The sequence below is a fragment of the Glycine max genome, chromosome 18 (genome assembly GCF_000004515.6).
Source record: "Glycine max cultivar Williams 82 chromosome 18, Glycine_max_v4.0, whole genome shotgun sequence".
Lineage (NCBI taxonomy): Eukaryota > Viridiplantae > Streptophyta > Magnoliopsida > Fabales > Fabaceae > Glycine > Glycine max.
In genome coordinates, this window is record NC_038254.2 from 20,198,298 (window position 1) to 20,223,876 (window position 25,579).

Sequence of the window (25,579 nt, forward strand, 5' to 3'; positions counted from 1 at the left end):
CATCTATCTTTTTAGTTATTCGGTTAAACCAATAGTTCATTATTCAAGCAGATAGTGTCATTTTAAAGGTAAAAAAAAAAATAGGGATATTGTAATTCAACAAAATCTCAAGGGTATCAATATAATTTGCTCAAATGACAATAAGTTTTTAATAAAAATACTTTAATTTAAAATGTCTTGACGTAATATATATATATATATATATATATATATATATATATATATAAAATTTATATTTATTACATATAATTAATAATAATAAGTTTTTAATAAAAATGGAGTATTGTAATTCATCTATCTACATTCATCAAATAAGATTGCATCCGGTCTTGTACTACACAAAAATACTTGATCAGGTTACTCTTCTTTTTAACATTTTTTAACCCTTTTTTATACTCTTCAGGATCTAGAAGATTTTGCTTATAAAGAGATATCGAGTGCCTTTTCTAGGCTATACAACACTTGCTCTATAGATGGCCTTTGCTGCTTGAGCCCTATGCAAGACAAAGCTAGCTTTAATACGATGTCAAATGCTTCAACAGAGTACTCTCTTTTGAGTTTAGGATCAGCAAATTCTGACATATCACCGCCTCTAACAACATCTCTGGCCTAAAAAGCAAAGACATGGGAGGAATTGAGGAAGTGTTAGCTGGTAATCATGGACCAAGTCTATGAAGTATAAAGAAGACTTAAGGCTTCTCTTTTTTTATTTTTTTATTTTAGTGAAAATCAATTTTCATACTCAACGCGTGTTCTAATGTAAAATGTATTATTGAGATTAATTTGGATACATATCTAATTATGTTCAATAATTTAACATTGATTTTGATGATGCAAAATCTCTAATTGATTTTATTCAGTTTTAAAACAAGCATGCCTTTGGTATACGTTTGGATTTTCATTAAGTCACAAACCATGCACCCTTAGGCGCTTAGAATGTAATTTCTCACCATTTTACCCAGAGACATTGGTCTCTGGAAATCAATGTTAAGTACCCTTTGTCCTGATAGAAGTTGCAATAACACTATTCCAAAGCTGTAGACATCTCCTGAGGCTTTTACATGGTGATTTGTCCTATATTCAGGATCAATATAACCAAACGTTCCTCTTACTTCAGAGCTCACATAGGATTGACCAAGGTCCATAACCCTGGACAACCCAAAATCTGAAAGCTTTGCTTGGAAGTTGGCATCAATAAGAATGTTTGATGGCTGACAATACATGTATAACAAAAGATTAATGAATGGTACTGAATAGTAGAAAGATAGGGGTGGAAAAAGAAAGTTAATATAGGTTTGTTTGCTTAAACTTCTCCATAAGCACTTCAAGGAGAACAAAATTTTAAGGAAAAATGAAATAAACTTTTCCATAAGTTAAAATCAGTTTATCCATAAGCTATTTTGTACAAATTCTTTCATATTAGCTTCTTAAAAAGATGATTTTTAACTTATGCATAAGTTAATTTTAGTTTATAGAAAAACTTATTTCATTTTTCTTTTCTTCTTCTAGAAGTGCTTATAGATAAGTTTATCCAAAGAGATCATTTTGTCTACTATACCTTTATATCACGGTGAACAATGCAGCCATTTGGGTAGGTGTGGAGAAACTCAAGACCTCTTGCACTATCAATGACAATCTCTAGTCTTTGAATCCATGAAAGAACTTTACCATTGCCTGTTGTATTAATTTTGTGTTCAAGAACTATTACACTGAAGGAAGGTTTAGGAAATTTTGAATGAATTAATAAAGGAGAGGGGAAGAAAGATACCAAATAGCCACTCTGAAAGGTTTCCATTGTGGCATAGCTCATACACTAGGAAGCATTCAGCTTCACTTTCACAGTATCCCAGCAAAGCTACTAGGTTTTGATGTCTAACATGGGAAAGGCTTCTCACTTCTCTAACAAATGTCTCCATGTAACCTTCATTGGTGATATGCTTCACTGCAACAGACTGATTGTTGGAGAGCACACCTTTGTACACTTTTCCTGGAGTAACCAAAATAAATAATAAAAAGCAGAATAGAATTTCAGTTTATAGGGTTTTGTACTTCATGTTATCTCTCTAAATATTTTGATTCTGCAGATTCATTTGACTTCCATAACTACTAGTTTTCATGGTTATATAATTTTCCTTATTATTTATGTTGTCATTAGATGTGTGGTTTAGTGTATAATTTGTGTTTTCTCGCTGTCTAGGTGCTGAAATGAAACCATAAAGCCAATTTGTTTTGCTAACTTAATTTGATCATTGCAGTACAAAAAAATGAACATGACAACAACCTTATGAGAGAGGAAAACAACTCAGATGTACACATTTAGTTTCTAGCAGTTTTGTTATTGTATCAATTCAAATGTCACTGTCTACCTCTTTCCTACAAAGTCTTGTGTGATTTAGTTTGACCTTTCTTGGACACATTAGAGGTCACTCATCAATTGTAACTGTGAAGAATAAAAAGTACAATTGGTTAAGTTAAGGCGTATTCTTACCGGCTATGCCTTGGCCTATGAAATTTGAAGCGCTGAGATTGTTTGTTGCTACATAAACATCCTTCAATGTTATCTTCGGTGAAGTTGAATCAGACTCTGGATAATTAAATAGTGCCACTTAAGATAGAGAAATAAATGGTTCAGGACCATAAAAATGCTCAAAGGATTTTAGTATTTGAGTACCATCTTGTACGGTTGGAGCACTTTTAATTCTTGTGATAAATAATGCTAGTGCGGCAAGAAACACCACTGCTGTAACTCCTGTTATACCGAAGGCAATCCAGAGACCTGCTGCCATCATGTTTTTCAACAAAATTGTCACGACTCAGTAATTTCGTAAAGTTGTCATATTTTTTAACAAAATCATCATAAATCATATCTGGTAGTAACTAGAACATATGTACCTGAGTTGATATTAGCATTAGCACTAGCCTTAACCTTAACTTCTTGATTAACTGTAATAACAGAAATATAAATTAATAGATTAGATGAAGTTCATCAATATTCATTGAGGATGAAAATTGCAAAATCAATCAGATTACTTTCAAAAATTATTTTTCATGAATAAAAGTTGAAACCAACAAGCTCTAAGAAGTAAAATAGGTGAATTTTAAGATGAAAGGATTCCATCAACTTTTGTTGCTAATCAAAGTAAAAGTTAAATTAACTCTAGTTTTAGATCTCACCTGCAGAAAGGGTGTGTTCCCCAAGGTATTTATAGACTTCCTGAATTGATTCCCTATCATAAATTCTTGTGCTTGTTATTGAGACAAGCACAGCAAACCTACAAAGATAAACATTGATATTTGCTGATTCTGATCCCCTTGTAGAGTCTGATTTTGCACTGATATCCTCCCATGCTTTCAAACATTTGGTGCAAGTTTCATTTGGCCTGCCATTTCTTCTAAAAGGCATGCAATCTTCATTCAGTCTCCTAAAGTTGTCTCCATGATGATTAATAACATCTGTGATGGTGTAATCAGAGCAACCACCAACTCCACTTGTTAGCTTCTCTATCCCATAACAAGTGAAGTTTTTGTCAAAAGCTTGCATTGATGCTATGCAGTTTTCTTGCTCTGAGGAATTCAAGAATATTTTTCCAGTTTGGTTGGCCCTCAGCCCCAAGGCATATAGGTAATCATCAAAATATGGTCCACAACAGCCATGGGTAAACCCTCCCCAATTGTACAATTCACAATTTGAACTAATCAAGGATGGAGAAAATTGAATATCAAGGACACAATTATAAACAGAAGTTCGAGAAGATGCAAGATGAAGGGCTATGAGCACAAGGAGAAGCAATAACAAGGAGCTTTTCCCTTGAAATTTCATTACATTGGAACAAGTGAGATCCAACATGCTATTGGACATATTGCTCATAATGGTGGAGGTGGTTTTGACATAAACAATTAATATGAACATGTCATTGTATCGGCATTGTAGCACTTTTAGATTTCACTGTCATCAAGAGTAACATACAGAAAAAATAAATAAGTAAAGGATGGTGAATAATATAAGTATGACAAAAGATGCGGCAGATCCATATTTGAATATTATGCGTCATTTTAATATAAGAGGACACACATTATGAGTGTGTAAGCGTTTTTTAAACTTTCAGAGGCCAAGGATCCAACTCATCTAAACTTCACTCTACCAAAATAATCAGAGTAGGTATGAGTGCGACTCTTATGGAATTATTTTAACTTCATTGTATAAGCGTTAAGCAAATGGCTGAAAAGTATTCCTCAATTTATCTCAATTTTCTTTTCCTCTTTTAGAAAATAAATAAATAAAGTGCTTTCAATCCGGCCGCTTTCACTGAATGGCCATACCTTGGAATTGTATGCATGAAACATTTGACAATGGCCGGTTGATTCGTGCATCTGAATCCAAATAATAAAATAATAGTTATGAATATCCTTTGCATAAACCTTTGTAGAATGAGGCTTAATAGAAGACACTGGATACACACACCCACGTGGAAGCACTAGAAGAAACAGGGATGTCAAAATAGTCAACCCAGCCCAATTAACTTTTAAAAATCCCTTAAAAATTTGGTTGGATTAAATTGAACCTTCTACTTTAATTAATTATTTCAAATAAGTGGAATGCTTGACAAATGCTGAAATCAAATATATTAAGAATTATTTTTTTGACACAAAATATATTAAGAATTATGTTTCTTTGTATATTCATAGAAATTTCAAGACTTTAGCATATATTTAATTTGTCTATAAATTTATTATAAATTTATAATGATGAAATAAAGGTTTGAATTATCATTTTTTTAATGATATAATAGCGTATTTATTGTTTTGCATCTATAATGCTAAGATGCATCCTTTCGATTTAAATTTATGTTTTATTACCTTCTTTTAATTGGTTTCGTTGTACTTTTTTTTCTTCTAGATTTCATTTATGTTTTTCTACAATTTATGTTTTTCTACATTTCTTTATGACAATAGGTTAAACCCTAAGAGAATTAAAATAATTAACATAGAGAGTAAATAATTGAACATAGTTATCACAAGAGGGCTAATTTAATTATATACCTTAGGTTTAATTGCCTCAAATAGTAACTCACAAGAACACAAGGGTAACTGAATTAATTTGTTTATTACCAATGCATGAATCCAATCTTGGAAGTCTTTAAAATTGAATTTTAACCCTTTTTAATTACTTGCACAATTTCTAATTTAAATTCTAAATACTGAATTTCCTCAACTCAATTCTCATTTTAGTTTCATTTAACTAGCAAGAATTATGTAGTCAAATACACGGCCCCTGTAGAAAGAGATAGAACATAATAGTTTGCTCTTAGTTATTAAGTGTCCAAAGTGAAACACGGGACCTAATCATACATTTTCAAGAGAATAATTTAGCGTCCAATACTCTAAAAGGAACATGCATCCAAAAACATTTTAAAAACTAGAATCAATCATGTTTATCATTCAAATGGATTAATAAACTCACACTCTGATTTCTACTTACACTAAAGTTTCTTTAATTTCATTCAACAAAATGGATATATATATGTTATGGTTTAGCCGAATATGATTTTGCTTGAAAAATGTATGTTCTTTTTGTTCCCTTGCATTTTTGAATTATCTCATCATTTGGATTTCAAGTGTGTGTTTATAAGATTGGAATAAAAGCAAAGTCAACATATTCTTAACAAAATGATTTTCGTACAAGTAGTGGAGACAAGGTGAACGCTGCTTAGAAAAAAAACTATGCCTTATCTATTTCTCTCTCCACCACATGGCTGACACATAATATGGCTGATACATAATACAATAAAAGAAGCTTTGAGTAAATGAAAAAATTGGAAGGCTCCAATCCCCTCAATGGTGATATCTATTGAAGCCTGTAAAACAAAGACTGAAGCTTTGAAGAAGTTGATTTTTTTTTTTGCTACTAGCGAATACAAAGTGTTGAAAAACTATTCATTTAAAGCTCAAAATTTTTGGACAATCAATAGGTCAAAAAGTGTTATAGGTTGCTTAGCAAAGTTAAATCTAGTTTTTGCATTGTATTGCTTATTCTCTCTATGAAATTCAATTTCATTGTAAATCTGTCAAACCTATAGTTTGAGAAAGCCACGTGACTTAGTGATAAAAAATACTTAGAAGTTTATTAATGTCGGGATTGTAAGCCATGAGTGATAGTGGAAGAATACTTGTTGTAATCTGTTTGATTAGTGAAACCCTGATAATTATCATTTCTTCCTACATTTTGTTGTAGTTTAGGGACAATAATGTGATATCCCTTATCCTTTTGAGCTTATTTTGTGGGCATTTTTAGTTAAGTTTGAATAAAAGCTTGGTTTATTTAGGATTTTTAGTTTTTTCCTACTACGCTTGATCTTTAGGTTGTTTGCTTATGTATTTTAGGAACTTTGTTGAAACTTGGATCAAGCAAATGAGAGTCCACAAAAAGCTACATTAAGAGAATTTTGGAAGGCTTGAAGCTAAGAAGAAAAGAATTCATGATGGAGAAATAAAAAAATATCACAAGGAAGTGCGAACTTGATCATGCCTCTGATCAAAAGTTGAACAAATTAATTTCAACAATCAGAACAAATCACATGGGACGTGAACCTAGTCATGCCCATGACTATGACCTATGAGATTCTTTATTTCAATTTTTCATTATGTTGTCTTTTGAGTCCAAACTCTATTTGGCCCATATCTTTAAGTAATGATTTTTTTGTCCTAGTCTAGGGTTTCACACTATTGTGAGTTAAGAGAGAGAAACAAATTGGAGACGTTGTGACAACTTTAGATATGTTTGGATTCATCCTCCATTGTTCCTACATCAAAAACTTCTATCCCATGGCTATGAGTAGCTAACGGTTCTCTTTTGTTGGGATTTAATGTAATTGATTCAACTTTCGTGTAATTCCTACATTGTTTCTATTTAATAAAGCATCGTTATTGTTCTTCTTCCATTATTAATGCTTGTTTTTGGCCTGATCAACCTATTTACATGATTCTATGATTTCAATTGTAATTGAGAAAATCCTTTGGATTGCAAACTAAAGAAGACAACTAATTTTCTTTATGCCTAGGGAAAGGGTAAAGAGGATTAGTCATTAGTAAACCTTTTTTCTTAATGTAAATTGTTTGTTTATGTTAATTCAAGGGATTTAGGTCCTCTCGATTAATGAGTTAAGGTTGGAATAAAATTGTGGGTTGATGATAATATAAGCTTAATTGAATAAGAATATGTATTGATTGCATGTTAGGAAATTCAAATGAAGTTAAACTCCAAAGATTTCTCTCATTGAAATTACCCCAATTCACTATGCACGTCAAGTGTTTGATAAAATACTCAAATGCAAATTTCTTACTTATCTCATTTAATTTTTATGCAATTGCCTTTTATTTTGGTTACTTAAATTCTCTCAACATACGTAGTCTATAATTATACAATTAATACCTAATTGTTGCACAAGTTCATATGGAAACAACTTTACTTATCACTATTGTTACTTGAGCGACTTAGTACTCTTGCCAAAATCCCAACAAGTTTTTGGTGTCATTGTTGGGGACTTATGTCTTAGTGATAGAGCAAATTTTTAGTATTTTTGTTGAGTTTACACATTCTTTTATTCTTTTGTATTTTATTTTATTTTTTATTCCTTCACTCAATGCTAACTATCTTTTTAGGTGCCTAGTTGTTTGTGATTTTGTGCAAGCTAGGAACTAATCCTGAGGATCTCATATTCATTCTTGAAATTGAGAAGATCGCTCAACAAATTAGTTCCTAAACCAAGGAACTAGCTAAGCAATTGACACTAGAGGAAAACTCTTCCAACCCACCTAAGGAGTAATTTTCCAATCTACCTCTCGAACATTCGTCTAGTTCAGAGGAGGAAGAGATGGTAGAAGAAGAAACAACACCTGTCAAGAGGACTCTAGTAGACTATGTCACCAATAATGGTTTGCGAGTCTTTTCCAGCATTGACAGACCAAGGAACAACAATCGCACACTGGAGGCTTAGCCAACCTTAATTACTTTTCTTGGCCTACATGCATTTGCTAACTTAGAAAATGAAGACCCAAACAACCATCTGGCCATATTTTATGATTTATGTATTTTCCCCTTATAGGAAACGCCTTTAAGTGGCTTAATACTTGTCCCTCTCATATTCTTACTGCTTGGGGAGATGTTGAAAGCAAGTTCTTAGCTCAGTTCTTCTGAGAGGCAAAAAGGAGCCAAGCTAAAACTGATATATTGGACTTCTATAAAAAATCAATGAGCTACTATGTGAAACTTCGGAGAGATATAGGACATTTTTTATGAATTGCCTCATTCATGCACTACAAAGGGTATTTCTGATGGCTGAAATCCGTCGGTAATTCAAGATTTTCGATAGACCAAAATCTGATAGAAAAATGGTCGTAGAAAATTGTAACCGGCAAATTTTTGTTGTCCATTGAAAATTTCCAACGGAATTATTTGTTGGAAATTTTCGACGGAATCTTTCCTTGAGAAATTACCGATGGATATTTCCATTGGAAATTTCTGAGGTAATTCTATTTTATTTTTTTATTCATTTTTATTATTTAACATAGGAATTATTTTTTGCATTTATATTATTTAATGTCAAAATTTTCATTAACACATACACGTAATTGACGAAATACTCAAATTCATAAATCTAAAACAAATAGTAAAATAAATCATTCAGTTAAATTGAAAATAAATCTAAAAGAAAAAACACAATGTGTAATACGACAATAGTAATTTTTTGTTGCTAAGTCAATAATTAAAATATTCATTGAGAGAGTACCTCTATTGGTCATCGTCTTGTTGTTGGTTATCTAGTTGGTCATTGTCTTGTTGTTGCTGCTGCTGGTGAGATTGTTGATGTTGATGAATAATGTTTCGTGCTTCAGGAGGTAGAAACTTAAGGACAACTGACTAAAATACATGCATCTCTTTCTTTAATTGACGAAATTCCTCCCTTTGCACTAACCAGCTAGTGTGGGCACGATGGAGTGTGCGACAGCGGTGACTGCTCAATAGTGACATCGCGACGATGCGGGTGAGCGGTGTAACATCCCATTTTTCGTAAGTTAATTTTAAAAAAAAAAGAATTGTTATTTATAAACAAGTAGAGTTTTAGAAAAAATGATGAGGTTTTATAATTAAATAAATAAGGGAAATTAACTTTATTAATTAAACTAATGATTTGAGAGAAAATCAAAAGAGTATTTTATTATTCATTTGATGGAGAATAAAATAGAGTTTTTTTCATAAAATAATAAAAATAAGTAAATAGAGTAAATAATAGGTCGTGAATACCCCTAGCTATAAATAGAAAAATGTTAGGTCAGTTTTCAGACTGACTCCTCAGCCACCTCCTTCGCCTCTCAATTTCGTTTTCCCTTCTCAACCTCTCTTTTCCCGTAGACCACTAAACATGTCTCAGAAAAATGATGATCTCGGACTCATTCACCGTTGGATCGTCGTGAAATTTAAGCACCAGGTTCAAAACCCAATTCCGACCATTCTCACCGTTGGGAATTTCAAAATCATGTCTGAGCTTAGTATAAAACCCTTCGCATTGTAGCATTTTATTTTCTCGCAGAAACCCAAAACTGTCTTGGTAAAAATACGATCTTGGATTCGTTAACCATTGGATTGTAGTAAAATTTGGATATGTTGTTTGAAATTCAATTGAGCATCCCTTAACCGTTGGGATTTGTGAGATAATATTCGTGGAGGGAGAAAAAGGAATCGCATGAAGATAGTACAAATGGAAGCTTCAATCCCTTCTCATTTCTCTCAAACCATTAGTTTAATTAATAAAGTTAATTTCCCTTATTTATTTAATTATAAAACCTCATCATTTTTTCTAAAACTCTATTTGTTTATAAATAACAATTCTTAAGGTGCAAATGATCTTCCTCAACAACTTATCAAGGATTCTTCTCAATTGCACCACCATGTGTTGAGTTATGCTATATATGGGGGTGATCATACTATGGAGAAGTGTTTGTTATTTCTAGTTCACATGAGGAAGAGTTGAAGTACATAAGGAGTTAGGACAATTATCAACAAGTAGGAAAATTATTAACGGATAGACTAATAGGCCCCAACAAAAGCCTAACCTTTATGACCATATGACAAAGCTGGAAGAGACTCTTGAGAAGTTTATGGAAGTCTCTATTTCTAATCAAAATTGGACTAGTACTTCTTTAAAAAATTTAGAGACTCAAGTACAATAGTAGGATAACCAAGTTGTAACACACTAAGAGTGGTTTCTCAGTCAATACTCAAGTTAATCCTAAAGATAATTGTAGTGTAATCTTTACCTTAAGTGGTGAAGAGTATGATATGGTGAGTGGGGGTGAAGAAAAAGAAGCAATGGAGGAAGTCAAAGTAAAGAAGGTTAGAGTTCAAAGCACCAAAGAGGAAAAGTTTAGAGCCAAATCTTCTCTTGCTATAAAGCTTCATTATCTGAAGAATCCAACTAAGATTGACAAGAAGAGTAGTTTAAATGATTCTTGGATATTTTCAAACAACTTAATATCAACATTCATTCTCGGAAGCCTTGAAGCAAATACCAAGATATGCCATGTTTTTAAAGGAATGCTTGACAAAGGAAAAAAAAATTCATTGGGTTGGAAGCATGTTGTAGTGCAATAACCCAAAAGGAATTTCCTGTAAAGCATAAAGATCTTAGAAGCTTCATTATTCTTATTACTATTGAGATCCTTTGTGTTGACATGACATTGCTTGATTCAAGTGCATGCATCAACCTGATGCCTCTATCTACACTGATGAGAGTTGGAGATGTAGAGGTAAAGCCAACTCGCATGACATTACAATTGGTTGATCATTCCTTTAAATACCCTCATGGGCTGGTGGGAAACATTTTGATGAAGGTTGGGAAATTATCATTTCTCGTTGACTTTGTTGTCACGGACATGGCGGCGAATTCATGAATTCCCATAGTTTTGGGATGACCTTTCATGAAGACTGTTAACATTGTAATTGATGTTGGCAAGGGAGATTCAAACTCAAAGTGTAGGATGAGGATGTATCTTTCAATGAGTTTGACTCTATGAGCCCCCCAAGGGATTATGATTTATCACAACCATTCATCTGAGTGACCCTTGAGGTCACTCATTCCTCAAACTACTGATGCTAAGGAAACACTTACTGGGAGGCAACCCAAATCTTTATCCCTTTTCCCTCTAGAGTTCTTAAATATGGCTATAATTTCTTTATTTCTTATTCTATTTTATGTTTTTGATATTGGTCTTATGTTGTTTCAAGTTTCTATCAAAAGATGAAGATACTGCAGAAACATTTTTCTTAAAAATAAAAAGAATGAAAAGGTTTACATGGGTGGGGTGTGATTTTGCTCACAACCATGATGAATGTCTTTCCAAATTTCCTCTACACTTGCACAAATATCATAGGGGGTCATGATGTTCATCATTACATGACGAACATTGCTCCAAAATTTCTCTACATTTGCACAAAGATCATGTGGGTGAATGATTTTGCTCACAACCATGACTAACGTGGTTCTAGAAATGTTGATGCGTAAAATATGTAAGGTTGCACAAGGGCAAGTGTACCCTACCTAGTAGTAATAATGAACTCAAAAGTCTAGATATCGAACCTAAAGGACTAACTAAATTCCTAATTAGTCAAGTTTATTAAACTAACAATTGAGGTAATTAAAAAAATTGAAATATTTTTATGGTTTGGGTTTTTAGAAGAAAACAAATAAACTAATAGAAAGAGAGATTTGAGTGATGATAAGAGTGACCAAGGCTTATGATTCACTAGTACAATTTTCCCCCAATCCCAGTCCCAATGAAATTCCTTTCCCAGTTAATTACCGATTTCCAAAATCAACCAAAGCATATGATCAAGGTTAGAGGATGCTCTTTGCCTTAAATCAATACCCCAATGATCATGAGTCTATCAATTTAAGTCAAAGGATATAATCAATTCTAGGGTTGATCAATTAAAGATTAACTAATATATTGGAGATTACCCAAACAGTTTGATCGTACAATTTGGTGTAAAACATTATCTACATAGATCTACCAATTACATGTAGATAATCACTACTATGCAATTGATTAAGTATTAGAATGGTTGGTTCCAAATAAACAATAAAGATAAGGAAAAGAAATAATTAACATAAAACAATGAGGAATTCCATTAAGAATAGAGAGAATGGTACAATTGGATAGTTACATCATAACCCTTGGACAAGGGGGACTAGCCGCTCATGATCAAAGCAAAACTAGCAATTTAATACAAATTAGACAGACATACCAATAAGGTAGGAACAATGATCACAATCTGTCCTCACAATGTTGTCCACACTTTATAGCTCTCAAAAGTCCTCAAGGTTTTCTCAAATTTGTAAAAGATAAAAGTGAACAAAAGATTGATTTTACAAAGTCAAAAGACTTATATATAGCTTCGTAAAGGTATTAGTCCGAAAAGGTGCACTACGACTATGGTAAAATCTACCACAGTCATGGTCAAAAGTGAAGCTTAAGCTTTGGGGCGTTGTGGATTGACTACGACCCTCATGGTTGACCATGGCTATGGTGAATTTACCACGACTGTTATTGGATTGTTGATGCTATTTTGGAGGGTTGTTATCATTTTATTGTGGTCGTGCTACTTACCACAGCCGTGATTAAGTACAGAGCCTTGAAATCTTCATAAAATCATACAATTTTCAACACTTTCACACAATTGAGTGGTTCTACTTCTACAATACAAAACTAGTGTTCAAACGTGAGTTCTACTAAGAAAATGCATGCAAAATGACACAAAATATCACTAAAAAGGGTTTATCAAATGCCTTTTAAGTTCTAATAAAGATCATAGGGGGCGTGATTGAGCATCGATTCTAGCCCAATTCAAAGTTTTGAAAAAATAACCCCTTAGGTAATAGAGGAGTCATGACCATGAAAAAAGGCTAAAAGAGGGGAGTTGACAGTAAAAGTGGATACAAAAGGAACAAATAAAGAGGAAAATCAGAAACCCTTGATTTTTTTTCTCTTTCATCTTTTCTCCATCATCACAATCCCCTTCTCATCTTTTCCTTCTTGTTTCTTTTCAAACCCAACCCAACCACCATGAAAACACCACCACCTCCAGTCATGGACACCACTACACATCCCAACAACTCCACCATACCACCATAGCCTTTGCCCTTGTAAAGTCTGTGACCGACACTACCACACCACCTAAATCCATGCCACCCTTAACCACCACCACCTAACACCACAACCCAAAGCCACCATGCGCCACCACCATTGTTGATTATGGCTTATGTTGTTTGGCCAATAAGCAATGGGGACCAACACATTCTTGCCCAAGGGGATGACATAATGGGCATGTAGTGACAATTAGAAGAAGGAGGTTAGTCTTTCTTTACTTTCTTTTACTGCATTTTGTCGGTGTTTTTTATTCCTATAATGATTTTGAAATACTACCACTTTATTTTGTGCCTTGGTTTGTAATGGTTTCTTGATTGTTTTCATTAAAGCATGAATAAAAGTAGTTTGGTCTAATACAGAATTATGGTTGCAATTTTTTGTGCGTTTCTAATTGTGGTTAATGTGTGTGACGATCTTGCCTAGATGATGAAACCTAGCTTGGTGACAAATTATTGTTACCATTGATTCTGGCATATATGATTTTGCTTGATTTTCTTGAGTTTGGATTGCATGTATGCTTGCTTGCAAGTGATCAAGGCCTTGTTTCTTAATTTTAGCCAATGGCCAAAAAGCTTTTCCCTGAATAATAAAATCCTTTGCATCCTTCTTGAGCTAAACAACGAATTATTTTTTTGATGTATGTACCTTTACCTTGAATAGAATGACAATGTTTTCCCAATCCTAGGAATAGGAGATCAATTTAACAAGTAAGGGCTAACATTAAGTTTGGGGTGTCTTGTCAGACACCCAAAAGTGTTTCGAAGAAAGAAGGGTGTCCCAAGGAAATCATAATGTCACAATTGGTTACTAAAATATGATTAAAAAAAGTGTCTCACCTTTATCCCACAATGTGTAAAAAATTGAAAATGAAATAAATGAAAAAGTGGGACCTAGGTGGAAGTAAAAAAGTGATTTGAGTTAATGAGAAAATTTGGGATACAACTTGCTTTTACTTTTTGAGATTATATTGAGATTCCACTTTCTTTTTGCTCTCATATTCTTTAGGTACTTTGAATCCCAAGAAAAACCAATTTTATTTGTTAGCCTTGCCACATTACAAGTCAATAAAGCCCTAAGAATTCCTTGCATGTGTGTTGATTGTAAAATTTTAAGAAATGAAAAGCAAATCAATATGTGTGGTTTGAATGTGTTGCTTGACATATAGACTCACCTGTGTTGCCTAATTGAGTGATACACTTTTTGAGGAACAAGGAACAATGGTGGTTCTTTGCTTTCTCTATCATCTACATTAATCTCTTGTTGAATTGTCACTTGAATCTTTTGTGTGGGCACCACATTATATTTGGATTGGGTTGATCTAGAATTTGTTTTGATATCATTCTTGGTGATGATGAGTTGGGAATTTATTGCAAGTCGTATCTTTGTGTTTCTATTGTTTCTTAGGATTGCCATTGATTGTTGTTTGTTTTGTTGCTCGAGAACGAGCAAAGTTATAAGTTTGGGGTGTTGATAGTTGTCATTTCTTCCTACATTTTGTTTTAGTTTAGGGACAATTACGTGATATCTCTTATGCTTTTGAGCTTTGTTTTTGGACATTTTTATTTAAGTTTAAATAAAATCTTGGTTCATTTAGGATTTTTAGTTTATACCTTTTACGCTTGATCTTTGGGTTGTTTGCTTATGTTTTTTTAGGAATTTTGTTGAAGCTTTGGTCAAGCAAAGAAAGGTCCACAAGTAATTACGTTAGGAGAATTTTAGAAGCCTTGAAGCTAATAAGAAAAGAATGGTTCATGTTGGAGAAACAAAAAAAAAATATCACAAGGGGGTGTGAAGTTGGTCACGCCCATGATTAAAAGTTAAACAAATTAATTTTCAACAATTGAAACAAATCACAGGGTAGGGGAGGACTAAACCTGGTCATATCCATGACTACACCATGTAAGATTTTTTATTTCAATGTTTCATTATTTTGTGTTTTGGGCCTAAACTTTATTTAGCCCATTGCTTTAAGTAAGGATTTTTAGTCTTAGTTTAGGGTTCCATACTTTTGTGAGTTGATAGAGAAAAAGAAAACCAAAATGTGGTGACGACTTTGGATTCATCCTCCGTTGTTTCTACATCAAAAGCTTATCCCCGATGACTATGAGTAGTTAACTCTTATCTTTCGTTGGGGGTTTAATGTAATTAATCCAACTTTCATGTAATTCCTACATTGTTTCTATTTAATAAATCATCATTATTGTTCTTCTTTCATTCTTAATGCTTCTTTTTGGCCTGATCAACCTATTTACATGATTCTATGATTCCATTTGTAATTGGAAAATCCTTGCATTGCGAATGTAAGAATACAAATAATGTTCTTTATGCCTATGAATAGGGTAAAAATGATCAGTCATCAATAAACCCTTTTTATTAATGAAAATTGTTTGGCTATGCTAATTCAAGGAATTGATAGAATAATCAAGGGATTTAGGTTCCCTCACTTAAGGAATCAAGGTTGGGATAAAATTGTGGGTTAATGATAACAAAAACTTATTTAAATAGGAATACATAATGATTACATGTTAGGAAGTTTGTTGAAGATTGAAGTCTTTATCTCTTTTTAGTTTAGTTTTGATTTTGATAATTTTGCATGCCAAAACACATTTAATAGGTTTAGCATTCTATTGATTGTTTAACTTGGCATAAGTGTTGAGTTTATGTCAATCTTGCTTAGCTTTATCACCATTGTGCTTGGATTGGTTATCTTTGAAAGTTTAAAAGCTATTTGAATCAAAACCTTGGTAATGTGTATGTTATATCTTGTGAATATTTCTATGAAGATGACACACACACACATGTACATGAAGTGGATCATGCAATACCAAGGTAATATGTTGTGATGTCAAGTTTGTGGCCCAAGTCTATGTGGAACAGGTACCAACATGTTCTGATGAATGTGAAATGGTTGTCTTGTATGTCTCATGCATCATTTCATGTTGTGTTTTCAAGGCATGTTGTTGAGTTAACTGGGAAGGACATGAATGAATTGAAGTATGGCTCTATCCTTAGAGGTTATTCGGTTTGGAATCTTTGTGTGGCTCTTGTTCATCCCATGAGTTGAAGTATCATTGCAAAAGAGGGTAACCCTGATGTGCCACCATTAGTCTCATCTTGGTGAGAGTGTGTTGTCGGGTTTTTCATGGTGTGAAAATCTGACAATTGCATGTTCTCCGAGACTTCATTCAAAAGTGTTTTATTGGTACCACATGCATATATAGTCTTAAGTGGAATTTACATCATAATGCATATGTGTCTATGAGAATGTAAATGATTGTGTGACTATGGTACAAATGTTTGTCAGTATAATTATACGTTATTTTTAATTGTTTTAAATACTTACTTTGTTTTATGTGGTTAGATGTATCTCATTCCCCTATCTTTCTGAGTTGTTTGTGTTTGGGCTTATTGTCATTTGTAGGTTAGATTTAGTACTATGTTAAGGATAGTTCTTGAGGAAAGACTTAAACTTTAATTTAGAATCTATTTATTTCATGTTTTCTTGTGTATTGTAATACCTTGATAGGTTATGCATCAGGGCTAACTTATGTTTATTTTCTCTTTAGATTTATGTTTTTAATTATAATAATTTAGTTATGGATTTTAAATAACCTTTGGAGAGCTAATACGTTAAAAGTTTTAATATCTCTATATATGTGTTGACTTTGTAAAGATTAAAGTTTTGTGATACCTTTTATCATATAAGAAAGTTTTTTTAAATCTTAAATATTATACTCCAGTTGCATTATTTTTACAAATAGTTTATGTGGGGTAAAGGGTGTCACATTTTGGATGCATTTATCTTATAAAATTATTAAACGAAGGTCCAATTTAGCACTTTTGACACAAGCTCGTTTAAAATGATTTTAGAGTCTAAGGTAGGAACATATATACCTTTATAAGCTTTGGACACATGCATTTCCTACATAGCTCAACAGATCTCGTCAATTTATCAAATTTTAATATCCTTTGCTATCATCAAAGCTATGAGATTTTTAGGGGCTTAGACATTCTCTATGTCCTTGGTTCCGATGATCCTTAGAGAGAGAAAAATGTTCGATGAAGTATTCAATGTGACAATAAATGTCTTCAATAATTTGTCACTTTGATATGAAAAAACAAGCCACTAGTCTTGCTTTTCCTGTTTATAATCTTGTAGTAGGAGACAAATATGCTTTTCAATCAGAAAAATACTCTACTATGGTCAATGTGCACCTTTTGAAGAAGTACGCAACTTTGTACCATTGACTATTCCTTGAAGTTTTTCTAGTACGCTTTATGAACCATTAGGTGCATGTTTGGATTAAAGTTTGCAAACTTAAGTTTGGGTTAAACTTTGTAACATTCTAATTTTCGTACCATGGAAAATTTCTACTAAAAACAATTAATGTTTGAATGATAGTTAATGTTATAACATTTTAAAGAGTGAAATAAATATTTTGTATGTGATATCATTGAATGGATAAGTGCTCTAGAATCTTAACCCTAGGCTTGAAAAGATGTGTTTTAGACTTGGGAAGCCTTAGTCAACATCCGACCAATCATAGTCAACCAATCAAAGAAAAGTCAAAGTAAGAGAATCTCCTCATTAATAATATTTTTGTAATTATGCGATTTTTTAGAATAAAAATTATTTTGAACCTTGATAAAATTAGTTTAATTATAATTAATAATTTTCAAGTTTTTAATTCAAGGAAATATTTTATTATGCATTAATAATTAATTTATTATGCATAATTAGTATTTTAATCACAGAATATTCATTTTAAACTAGATTTGAGTGATTCCAAAGGCCTTGAACTCATAAAATTATTTTGTGAAAATATGGTTTATTTATTGGAGTCAAATTAATTAAAATAGAATGGTTAGAGATGTCCAAAAATGTTTTTTTAAATCATATTTTGGGAATGATTAAAGAGCCTCTAGACCTAATTTTGGAACCTCGATATTACTAAGAGAGACCCCTCACCCTAGGATTTGGTGGTTGGGTTTTAGGAGAGACAAAGGAGGCTTGGTGCTTGGTTTGTGAGAGGTAGGTCTCTCTCTCCCATTTCTCTTGAGATTTCCAACTTTTCACTTCTTCTTTCTCCTTATAATCTTCTCCTTTCCCTTGTATTTTTTTATATGTGGTAGAGTTTCTTAAGGGCTACAAGTGGGTGGTCCATTTTGAGCATGTAGAGGTTTGGAATCAAGGTAAGGGGGATTTTCCAAATCCTTTGGGTCTATTGGTAGTTGTGATGGGTAGAACTTTAATTTTTATGTTGTGTAATGTTGTACTATTTTTCGTATTTTCCTTTGTCCATGCGACTAGGACTTCTGTAATTTTTATTTGCTGTTTTGGATGCCAAAATTGAGTTCCTTGACCCACAAAACATAGGAAATCATATAAATTTTATTGAATTTGGATTTGTGTAGTGGAAGTTATGTCAAAATCAAGTTTTGAACCCCTTTAGGGTGATTTTTGCATTATTTCGGGAACAGTGAAATTGGGGCTGGAATTGGAACTTTTGGACTCCAAAAATAGTTTTAGCATGCTTGAAAACTTAGAGAAACATATAGAGTTTTTGAAAATTGGACTTCTATGTCAATGGAAAAAATTGCTTTTAAATTGTGCTTATGTTGTGAAATTGTGATTTTCTACACTAAGAATGCATGATAGAATTTTAATACTTCAATCATGAATGATATAAATAACAAGAAGAATTGTGGTTTATATGGAAGCATGACAAAGATACTAAAATATGATTTAGAGTCATTGAATATATATGATAATTGTTATTTTATTTGGTATTAAAATCGTGCACATATGTTGTTTGTGGAAATTCCTACTATGACATGTGTCATGAAATTGAATGTTGGGATTGATGAGACTTCGAATGCTAAAAGTAAAATTATATTATGGAAGTATACATTTGGGACATATGAATCCATATAAAATACATTTAATTTGAATGAGAAATGAATTTGCTATAACTTTTATAAAATGATCATTTTATAAAATGCTTCTTTTGTGAACTAGGAATGATATGGAAATGCTATGTGATTTTGATGAAAATATCTAAAAACTATACATAATAAGTTGTGAAAGTCACTCATATTTTAATTCACAGTTATGATTAGGAAGCTAATTATATTAGGAAGAAACATGTGCAAGGGATTCTTTTGTTGTTTAGTTTGAACCTATGTTAGTAAAATGATTAGTTCTATGTGTGTAGTGATCTTCTGATGATGAGTGATACCATTTTCATGTTGCCCTAGTACACACCTCATTGACTCATCTAACACTATCATGTATAGAATAAGAGGTCTTTCAGGCACTGGTGGTATGAGCACAGGAGGATTCATCAAACACTGTTTAATTCTCTCAAATGCTACCTAACAATCATCCTTCCACTTAACAGATTGATTCTTACGCAACAACTTAAAAAGAGGCTCACAAGTGGCAGTTAACTATGATATGAATCTAGAAATGTAATTCAACCTTCCCAAGAACCCACGAATTTGTTTCTATGTATGTGGCTTGGGTATCTCGAGGATTGCTTTCATCTTATCTGGATCCACCTATATTCCTCTCTGGCTAACAACAAAATCGAGCAACTTCCCAGATTTTACCCCAAACGTGCACTTCGCTGGATTCAATCTCAACTTGTACTTACGTAGTCGCTCGAACAACTTCTGCAAATTGACTAAGTGCTCCTCCTCCGTTCTTGATTTTGCAATCATGTCATCAACGTAGACCTTGATCTCCTTATGCATCATGTCATGGAACAATGCCACCATGGCCCGTTGATATGTTGTCCCAGCATTTTTCAGCCCAAACGACATCACCTAATAACAGAAGGTTCCCCACAGAGTAATGAAAGTCATCTTCTCCATGTCCTCGGGTGCCATCTTTATCTGATTATACCCTGAAAACCTGTCCATGAAAAAGAATAAGGCGAAACGTGCTATATTATCCATCGGAACGTCAATGTGCGGTAAAGGAAAATTATCCTTTGCATTGGCTCGATTTAGATCTCGATAGTCCATGCACATTCACATTTTTCCATCCTTTTTTCAGGATTGGCACGATGTTGGCAACCCACTCTAGATATCAGGCAACAACTAAAAAACCCACATCAAAGTGTTTCTTCACCTCTTCTTTTATCTTTAGGGACATCTCAAGCTTCATTCTCTTCAATTTTTGTTTCATCGGGGAGCATCCAGGATTCAACGGTAACCTATGTTGCACAATTTTTGAGTTCAAACCAGGCATATCCTATTAAGACCAAGCAAAAATGTCTTGGTAGTCTCACAACAAGGCCACCAACTCTTCTCGAACGTTAACTGACACACAAGTGCCAATCTTGACCTTTTTTTTCTCTTCACTAGTGCCCAAGTTAACAACCTCTGTTTCCTCTTGATGCAGTTTTATCTCCCTTTCTTCCCGCTCCACTATTCTCAACAAATCAGGAGGCAATCCCCAAACATCGTCTTCTTCCTCTTTGGTTTGATTAATTGGCTGCTCAAAATTGACATCCAGGGCCTCAGTATCACTTACTTCACAAGACTCATTATCAAATTTGCAGCAAATCATTTAATCGCAACGAAAATAAATATGCCGAGAGATGAAATAGACAAAGATGCAAAAGGGAATATATCTATACAAATGCAGTATATTAACGATCACTAGAATTTTAAAGAAAGGTACACCCGACAAAAAAAGGTAACTCCTAAAGCCTTAGGCACAACAATAGGATCTAAAACTATTCTATTACATCAAATCTAAAACAGAAATCCTCGATTGCTCAATGCGCTATCCATTTCCCAAGTTAAAGTCTGGAGGGCATGGCAGCACCCAGTTTGACAGATCATCATCGGCCTCCTCTTTCAGCATGGTAACCTGGCCAGCATACATCCATCCCGCACTCCTGAAGCTCTTGCTAATGTGACAGATAGGGACCCTCTCTACCCGCGATTCACACCTTTAAAGATGAGCCAAGCACTTTTCTTTTCTCTCTAGAGTAATTCTTCTCTTGTCAGTATTGGTGGGCTTGTAACCCAACTCAAACCTCCCATGATTTTTGGTAACTTCAAACAAAGTCATCATGCCATCACCATTTCGGCCCAAACCCATCATGGGCTCATATCCATCCCTCAACATAATCTGAGCCACCATCATGGAGGCCTTAGACACTCTTAGCTATATTGGGAAGGACTCCACATAGGAATTGTCCATGACCTCCAATGCTTGGAAAGCCATTTCAAGAGATTCCTCTACCGCCTCAACATAGGGAGTAGCAGACGGGAAGCTAACCAATATATCCTCTTCTCTCGAGACTATGATGAGCTGACCTCTTACCACAAACTTTAATTTTTGGTGTAGGGTCAATGGGACCACCCTAGCAGAATGGATCCAAGGTTGACTCAATAAGCAACTGTAGGCAGGGTTTATGTCCATGACTTGGGAAAGTTATCTGAAATGTGTATGGGTCAATCTGAACTGGGAGATCGATCTCCCCTCTCACCATGTCGGCTGCCATCGAAAGCTCTCACCACCATGGAGCTTGGCCTCATACATGATGCATTAAATGGCAACTTATCTAACGTTGTCGTGGGCATGACATTAAGAGAAGAGCCATTGTCAATGAGCACCTTGGCTACTATATGGTCCATGCACTTGACCGACACATGCAAAGCTTTGTTGTGTCCCCTACCCTCAACCGGCATCTCTTCGTCAGCAAAAGTCAAGTAATTGCTCGCAATGATGTTGTTGATTATTCCCCCAAACTTTTGCATCAAGATGTCATGTGCTACGTGTGCCTTATTTAGAATTTTCATCAACAGCTTCCTATGAGGCTCAAAATGCAGGAGCAGCCCCAATAACGAGATCCTGGCTAGCATTTTATTCAATTGTTCGATCACTTTGAATTCACTCTGCTTAATGATTTTTAGGAATTTTGTTGCTTCCTAAGCAGATGTTTCCTTCTTGCCAGAATTATCCTCTTTCTTTGTAGGCTTTTCAATAGGAGTCTTGTTCATTACAAGGCCCATTTTCTCCCTTTTAATCACATTCTCCTTCTTTTTTCCTTTGTCTTTCGACCTTGCTAGTGGCTCGAGAGGAGTAAAAACACATCCACTACAATTCATGCCACTCATTCCAGAAATATTTGTGACTTTAGCAGTCGGCATGCTAGACCCAACACGCATGACAGATACGTCCTGCCTTCCGTTGGATACCTGTATGTCATACCTCCATGGCATTGCCTTGTTACTCTCATAAGGGAATGGAGATGGTGTCTTCACCATAACAGGTTGGAAACCTTGAGGAATGTGAGTGGTAACATCTCTAGTAAAATGAATTACCAAAGGTCTAGGCTTATTTAGGTTGGTGTCACTCGATTGCAAAAACACCTCACCTTCCTCCCTCCTCATGTGGCCAATTTCAATTTGAACCTCATTTATCAACCCTTGCAACAACTCCTTGGACACTGGGCATATTTCTACATCATGAAACTCCCCTGGATGTACTGGGCATTGATCCTCCTTATTACCATCATATTCAACCATACCAGCCTTGCGTGATGCCCCAAAAATAAATCTCTTTGGGGTCGACACATCCTCTACTTTCTTCAACTCCCAAACCTCCCCTTCTTCAATAGTGTTCACAGAGGAGCTTCCATGATTCGTGAAGGGATTATTTCTCACGTTGGGACTATCATCTTGAAACATATGCCACCCCGTATTAATCAAGCTTTGTGCTTTATGCTCAAAGGCCACACATTGTTCAATGGAGTGCCCCAAGACACCACCATGATAGGCGCATGTAACATTGGGATTATACCATCGGGGAAAGAGAGGTTGGTAGATCTTCCCTGGGCTTACTACTGCCATTTAGTTATCGAGCAAGTATGGTAGTAGGTTAGTGTATGATATTGGAATCGGGGCGAATTGGACTGGTTTCTTTTCTTGGAAATCTCTTCTTGGGTTAGTGTTTAGGTTGGGATTAGTAGTAATGTTTGGTCTAGGTTGTATAGGGGGTGGATTGTGTGGGTGGTTTAGGGATGGTCTCTGTGGTTGGTTGGGTGCTCTTGGTCGAAGGGGTATTGGGTAAGGGGAGGGCTGATATTGGCCGAGCAGTGGTATTGGTGTGGGGGATACTGATACATAGGGTTATAAGGGGCTTGCGGGAAGTTCGACCACGTGGGATCCATAGCCATGGCATGGGCTTCTCCTTCTCTCTTCTTCACTCCATTCATCCCAGGTCTCCTACTACTAGAATTCGTTGAAGCACCATAATCAAACTTCCCCTTCTTCAAACCTACTTCAATCATTTCCCCTGCAAACACCAAATCCACAAAGCTCGCAGGCATATATCCCACCATCTTTTCATAATAGAACATTGGCAATGTGCCTACTATCATCATTATCATTTCTCTTTCTGCCATAGAGGGCCTACCAAAGCTGCCAGGTCTCGCCACCTTTGAGCATAATCTTTCAATGACTCATTGTCTCTTTTGGACAAGTTTTGCAGTTGTATTTTGTCTAGCACCATGTCAGAGTTGTATTGGTATTGCCTAATGAAAACATCCATCAGATCCCTCCAAGAGCGAATCCGAGAGGGTTCTAGGTCAGTGTAACAGATAATAGTCACCCCAACCAGGCATTCCTAAAAAAAATGCATTAGCAGCTTCTCGTCCTTCACATAAGCCCCCATCCTTTTGTAATACATCCTATGGTGGTTCTAAGGGCAAGTGGTCCCTTTGTATTTATCAAAATCTGGCACCTTGAACTTCAGGGGAATAGTCACATCGGGTACCAAACATAGGTCTGACATGTCGGCAAAACCATAACTTCCCTATCCTTCGATGGTGTGCAACCTCTCCTCTATATGCTCAATCTTTTCCTTCTCAAATACTAAGGGAGGTCCTTCCCCCCTTAGGAAATGCAAGGGTTGTGACAACGTGCAATATTGAGAGGCTCCAGGAGCGTTCAGCACAGGGATGCCAAAAAATGCCTTCCCTTTAGCGGTATATCCTGGATGGGGCCTAAAACTAGTTACAGTGTGGTCTATGGGAGCTTCTCGTGCCTCCTCCCTGGCATTAGAGTTATAGGCATGAGTATGATCGGGTTGAGTTTGATGATTCTCAGTACAAACAGGGATAGGATTAGTAACATTCTCGGCAGGCACCGGTACAACAAAGGGTGGTGTATAGTTGGGAGGCAAACCATATGGTGGAAAAATATATCTATTATGGCTCTAGGTGTATTGAGGCCCATATGCAGTTACCCCCGTCACACCTCCTTGACCTTTCACATCTAACACTAGGTGACTTTCTTGATTAACAATGGGCGAGTGAGTTGGGTCCCTCTCAGTAGCGGTATTGGCAGCAACAACTACAACAGCACTAACCTCCATTATCTTCCTCATATCCATCACCGCCTCCATCATTATTGTCATTTTCCCCTTCATGGTCTCCATGTCAGCCTTCATTTGTTCCTGCACTTGCTCTATTTCACTCATTATCTTGGTCTTGGCATGTGCCCGGTGAGGGTGTCGTAAAGCGCAATTTTTCTTGTTGGTTACAATGGTTACTTTTTTTATTTCAAGGAAAGAATGCAATGAGCAATGCATAAAGACGCAACAACCAATAAGCATGAATGCATGAAAATGATAGGTTTCTACAATATTGCAAATTTTACACAAGTTTCTCAAAAGAACATAGGGTCAAACCAAACCCACTTTTCATTAAAACAAAATTGGGTTCATTACATCGTGTTAGGGTACAACCAAAAATAAATAACAAGTTCATCGGCGGTTCTTAATTATGTGAGTCATCAGTTCGACCATGTGTTGGTAGTAATAAAAAAGACTATGAATTTCGTCAGGAGCAGAGTATATATCAGCCCTCGCCTTGGCTCTAGCAAGCAGTTTTGGGAGCTCTTGACTTTCATTTAGTGTGATCACAAACCTATTCATCCATTTCCTTCTTTCCTGATGTAGTAGCTCTATCACTTCCTCCCTTGCTTCTCTTTCACCCTATAAGGATAACACTTCCGCCTACTCGTTTCTCAAAGTTTGGCCATGTATAGTAGCCAGATCTTACCTCTCCCTCATCATATTTACCTCGTATTGATCAACAATTACTAGCATATTCTTTTCCATCATGCCTAGCCACTCCTTCAAGCTTTCCTTTGACTCCCAACAATCTTTCAACTTATCTCTCAGTGTCACTTTTTTTGTTATTGCTTGGTCCCTCTCTGCCCTTCTCAGTTTGAGTTCATTACTATTTCCTGACAAAGCTCCTTGGTACCTTTTTTTGTTCGTTTCTTCCCCTTTATCCCTTCTCATTTCTTGCTCCAATGCCTTGGTTGTTGACATCCTTTAGCCTATTGC

The 25,579-nt window shown here is 34.9% G+C and overlaps 1 protein-coding gene across 2 annotated transcripts; it reads right to left on the reverse strand.

Annotated features, from left to right (window-relative positions):
* Positions 1–249: 249 nt before the first annotated feature.
* Positions 250–3,903, reverse strand: LOC100790181 (probable LRR receptor-like serine/threonine-protein kinase At2g28960). Of its 2 annotated transcripts, none has more exons than XM_026126804.2 (8): positions 3,175–3,903; positions 2,893–2,943; positions 2,672–2,776; positions 2,489–2,584; positions 1,769–1,987; positions 1,559–1,674; positions 951–1,211; positions 250–609 (listed from the first exon to the last, which is right to left on the reverse strand). In XM_026126804.2, exons 1-8 carry the CDS (start codon positions 3,866–3,868, stop codon positions 421–423), a joined length of 1,731 nt encoding a protein of 576 aa, XP_025982589.2. In that variant the 5' UTR covers positions 3,869–3,903; the 3' UTR covers positions 250–420. The 2 variants fall into 2 exon arrangements, with proteins under 2 accessions (XP_025982589.2, XP_014626251.2); XM_014770765.2 differs by having other exon boundaries at positions 2,672–2,779.
* Between the last annotated feature and the right edge of the window lie 21,676 nt (positions 3,904–25,579).

Coding starts and splice junctions, on each gene's coding strand:
- LOC100790181 (XM_014770765.2), bottom strand. CDS start 3,868: ATGAGCAATATGTCCAATAGCATGTTGGATCTCACTTGTTCCAATGTA. Junction 2,585..2,671: donor TGCTCCAACCGTACAAGATG/GTACTCAAATAC, acceptor TTAATTATCCAG/AGTCTGATTCAACTTCACCG. Junction 610..950: donor CAATGTCTCTGGGTAAAATG/GTGAGAAATTAC, acceptor TTTGCTTTTTAG/GCCAGAGATGTTGTTAGAGG.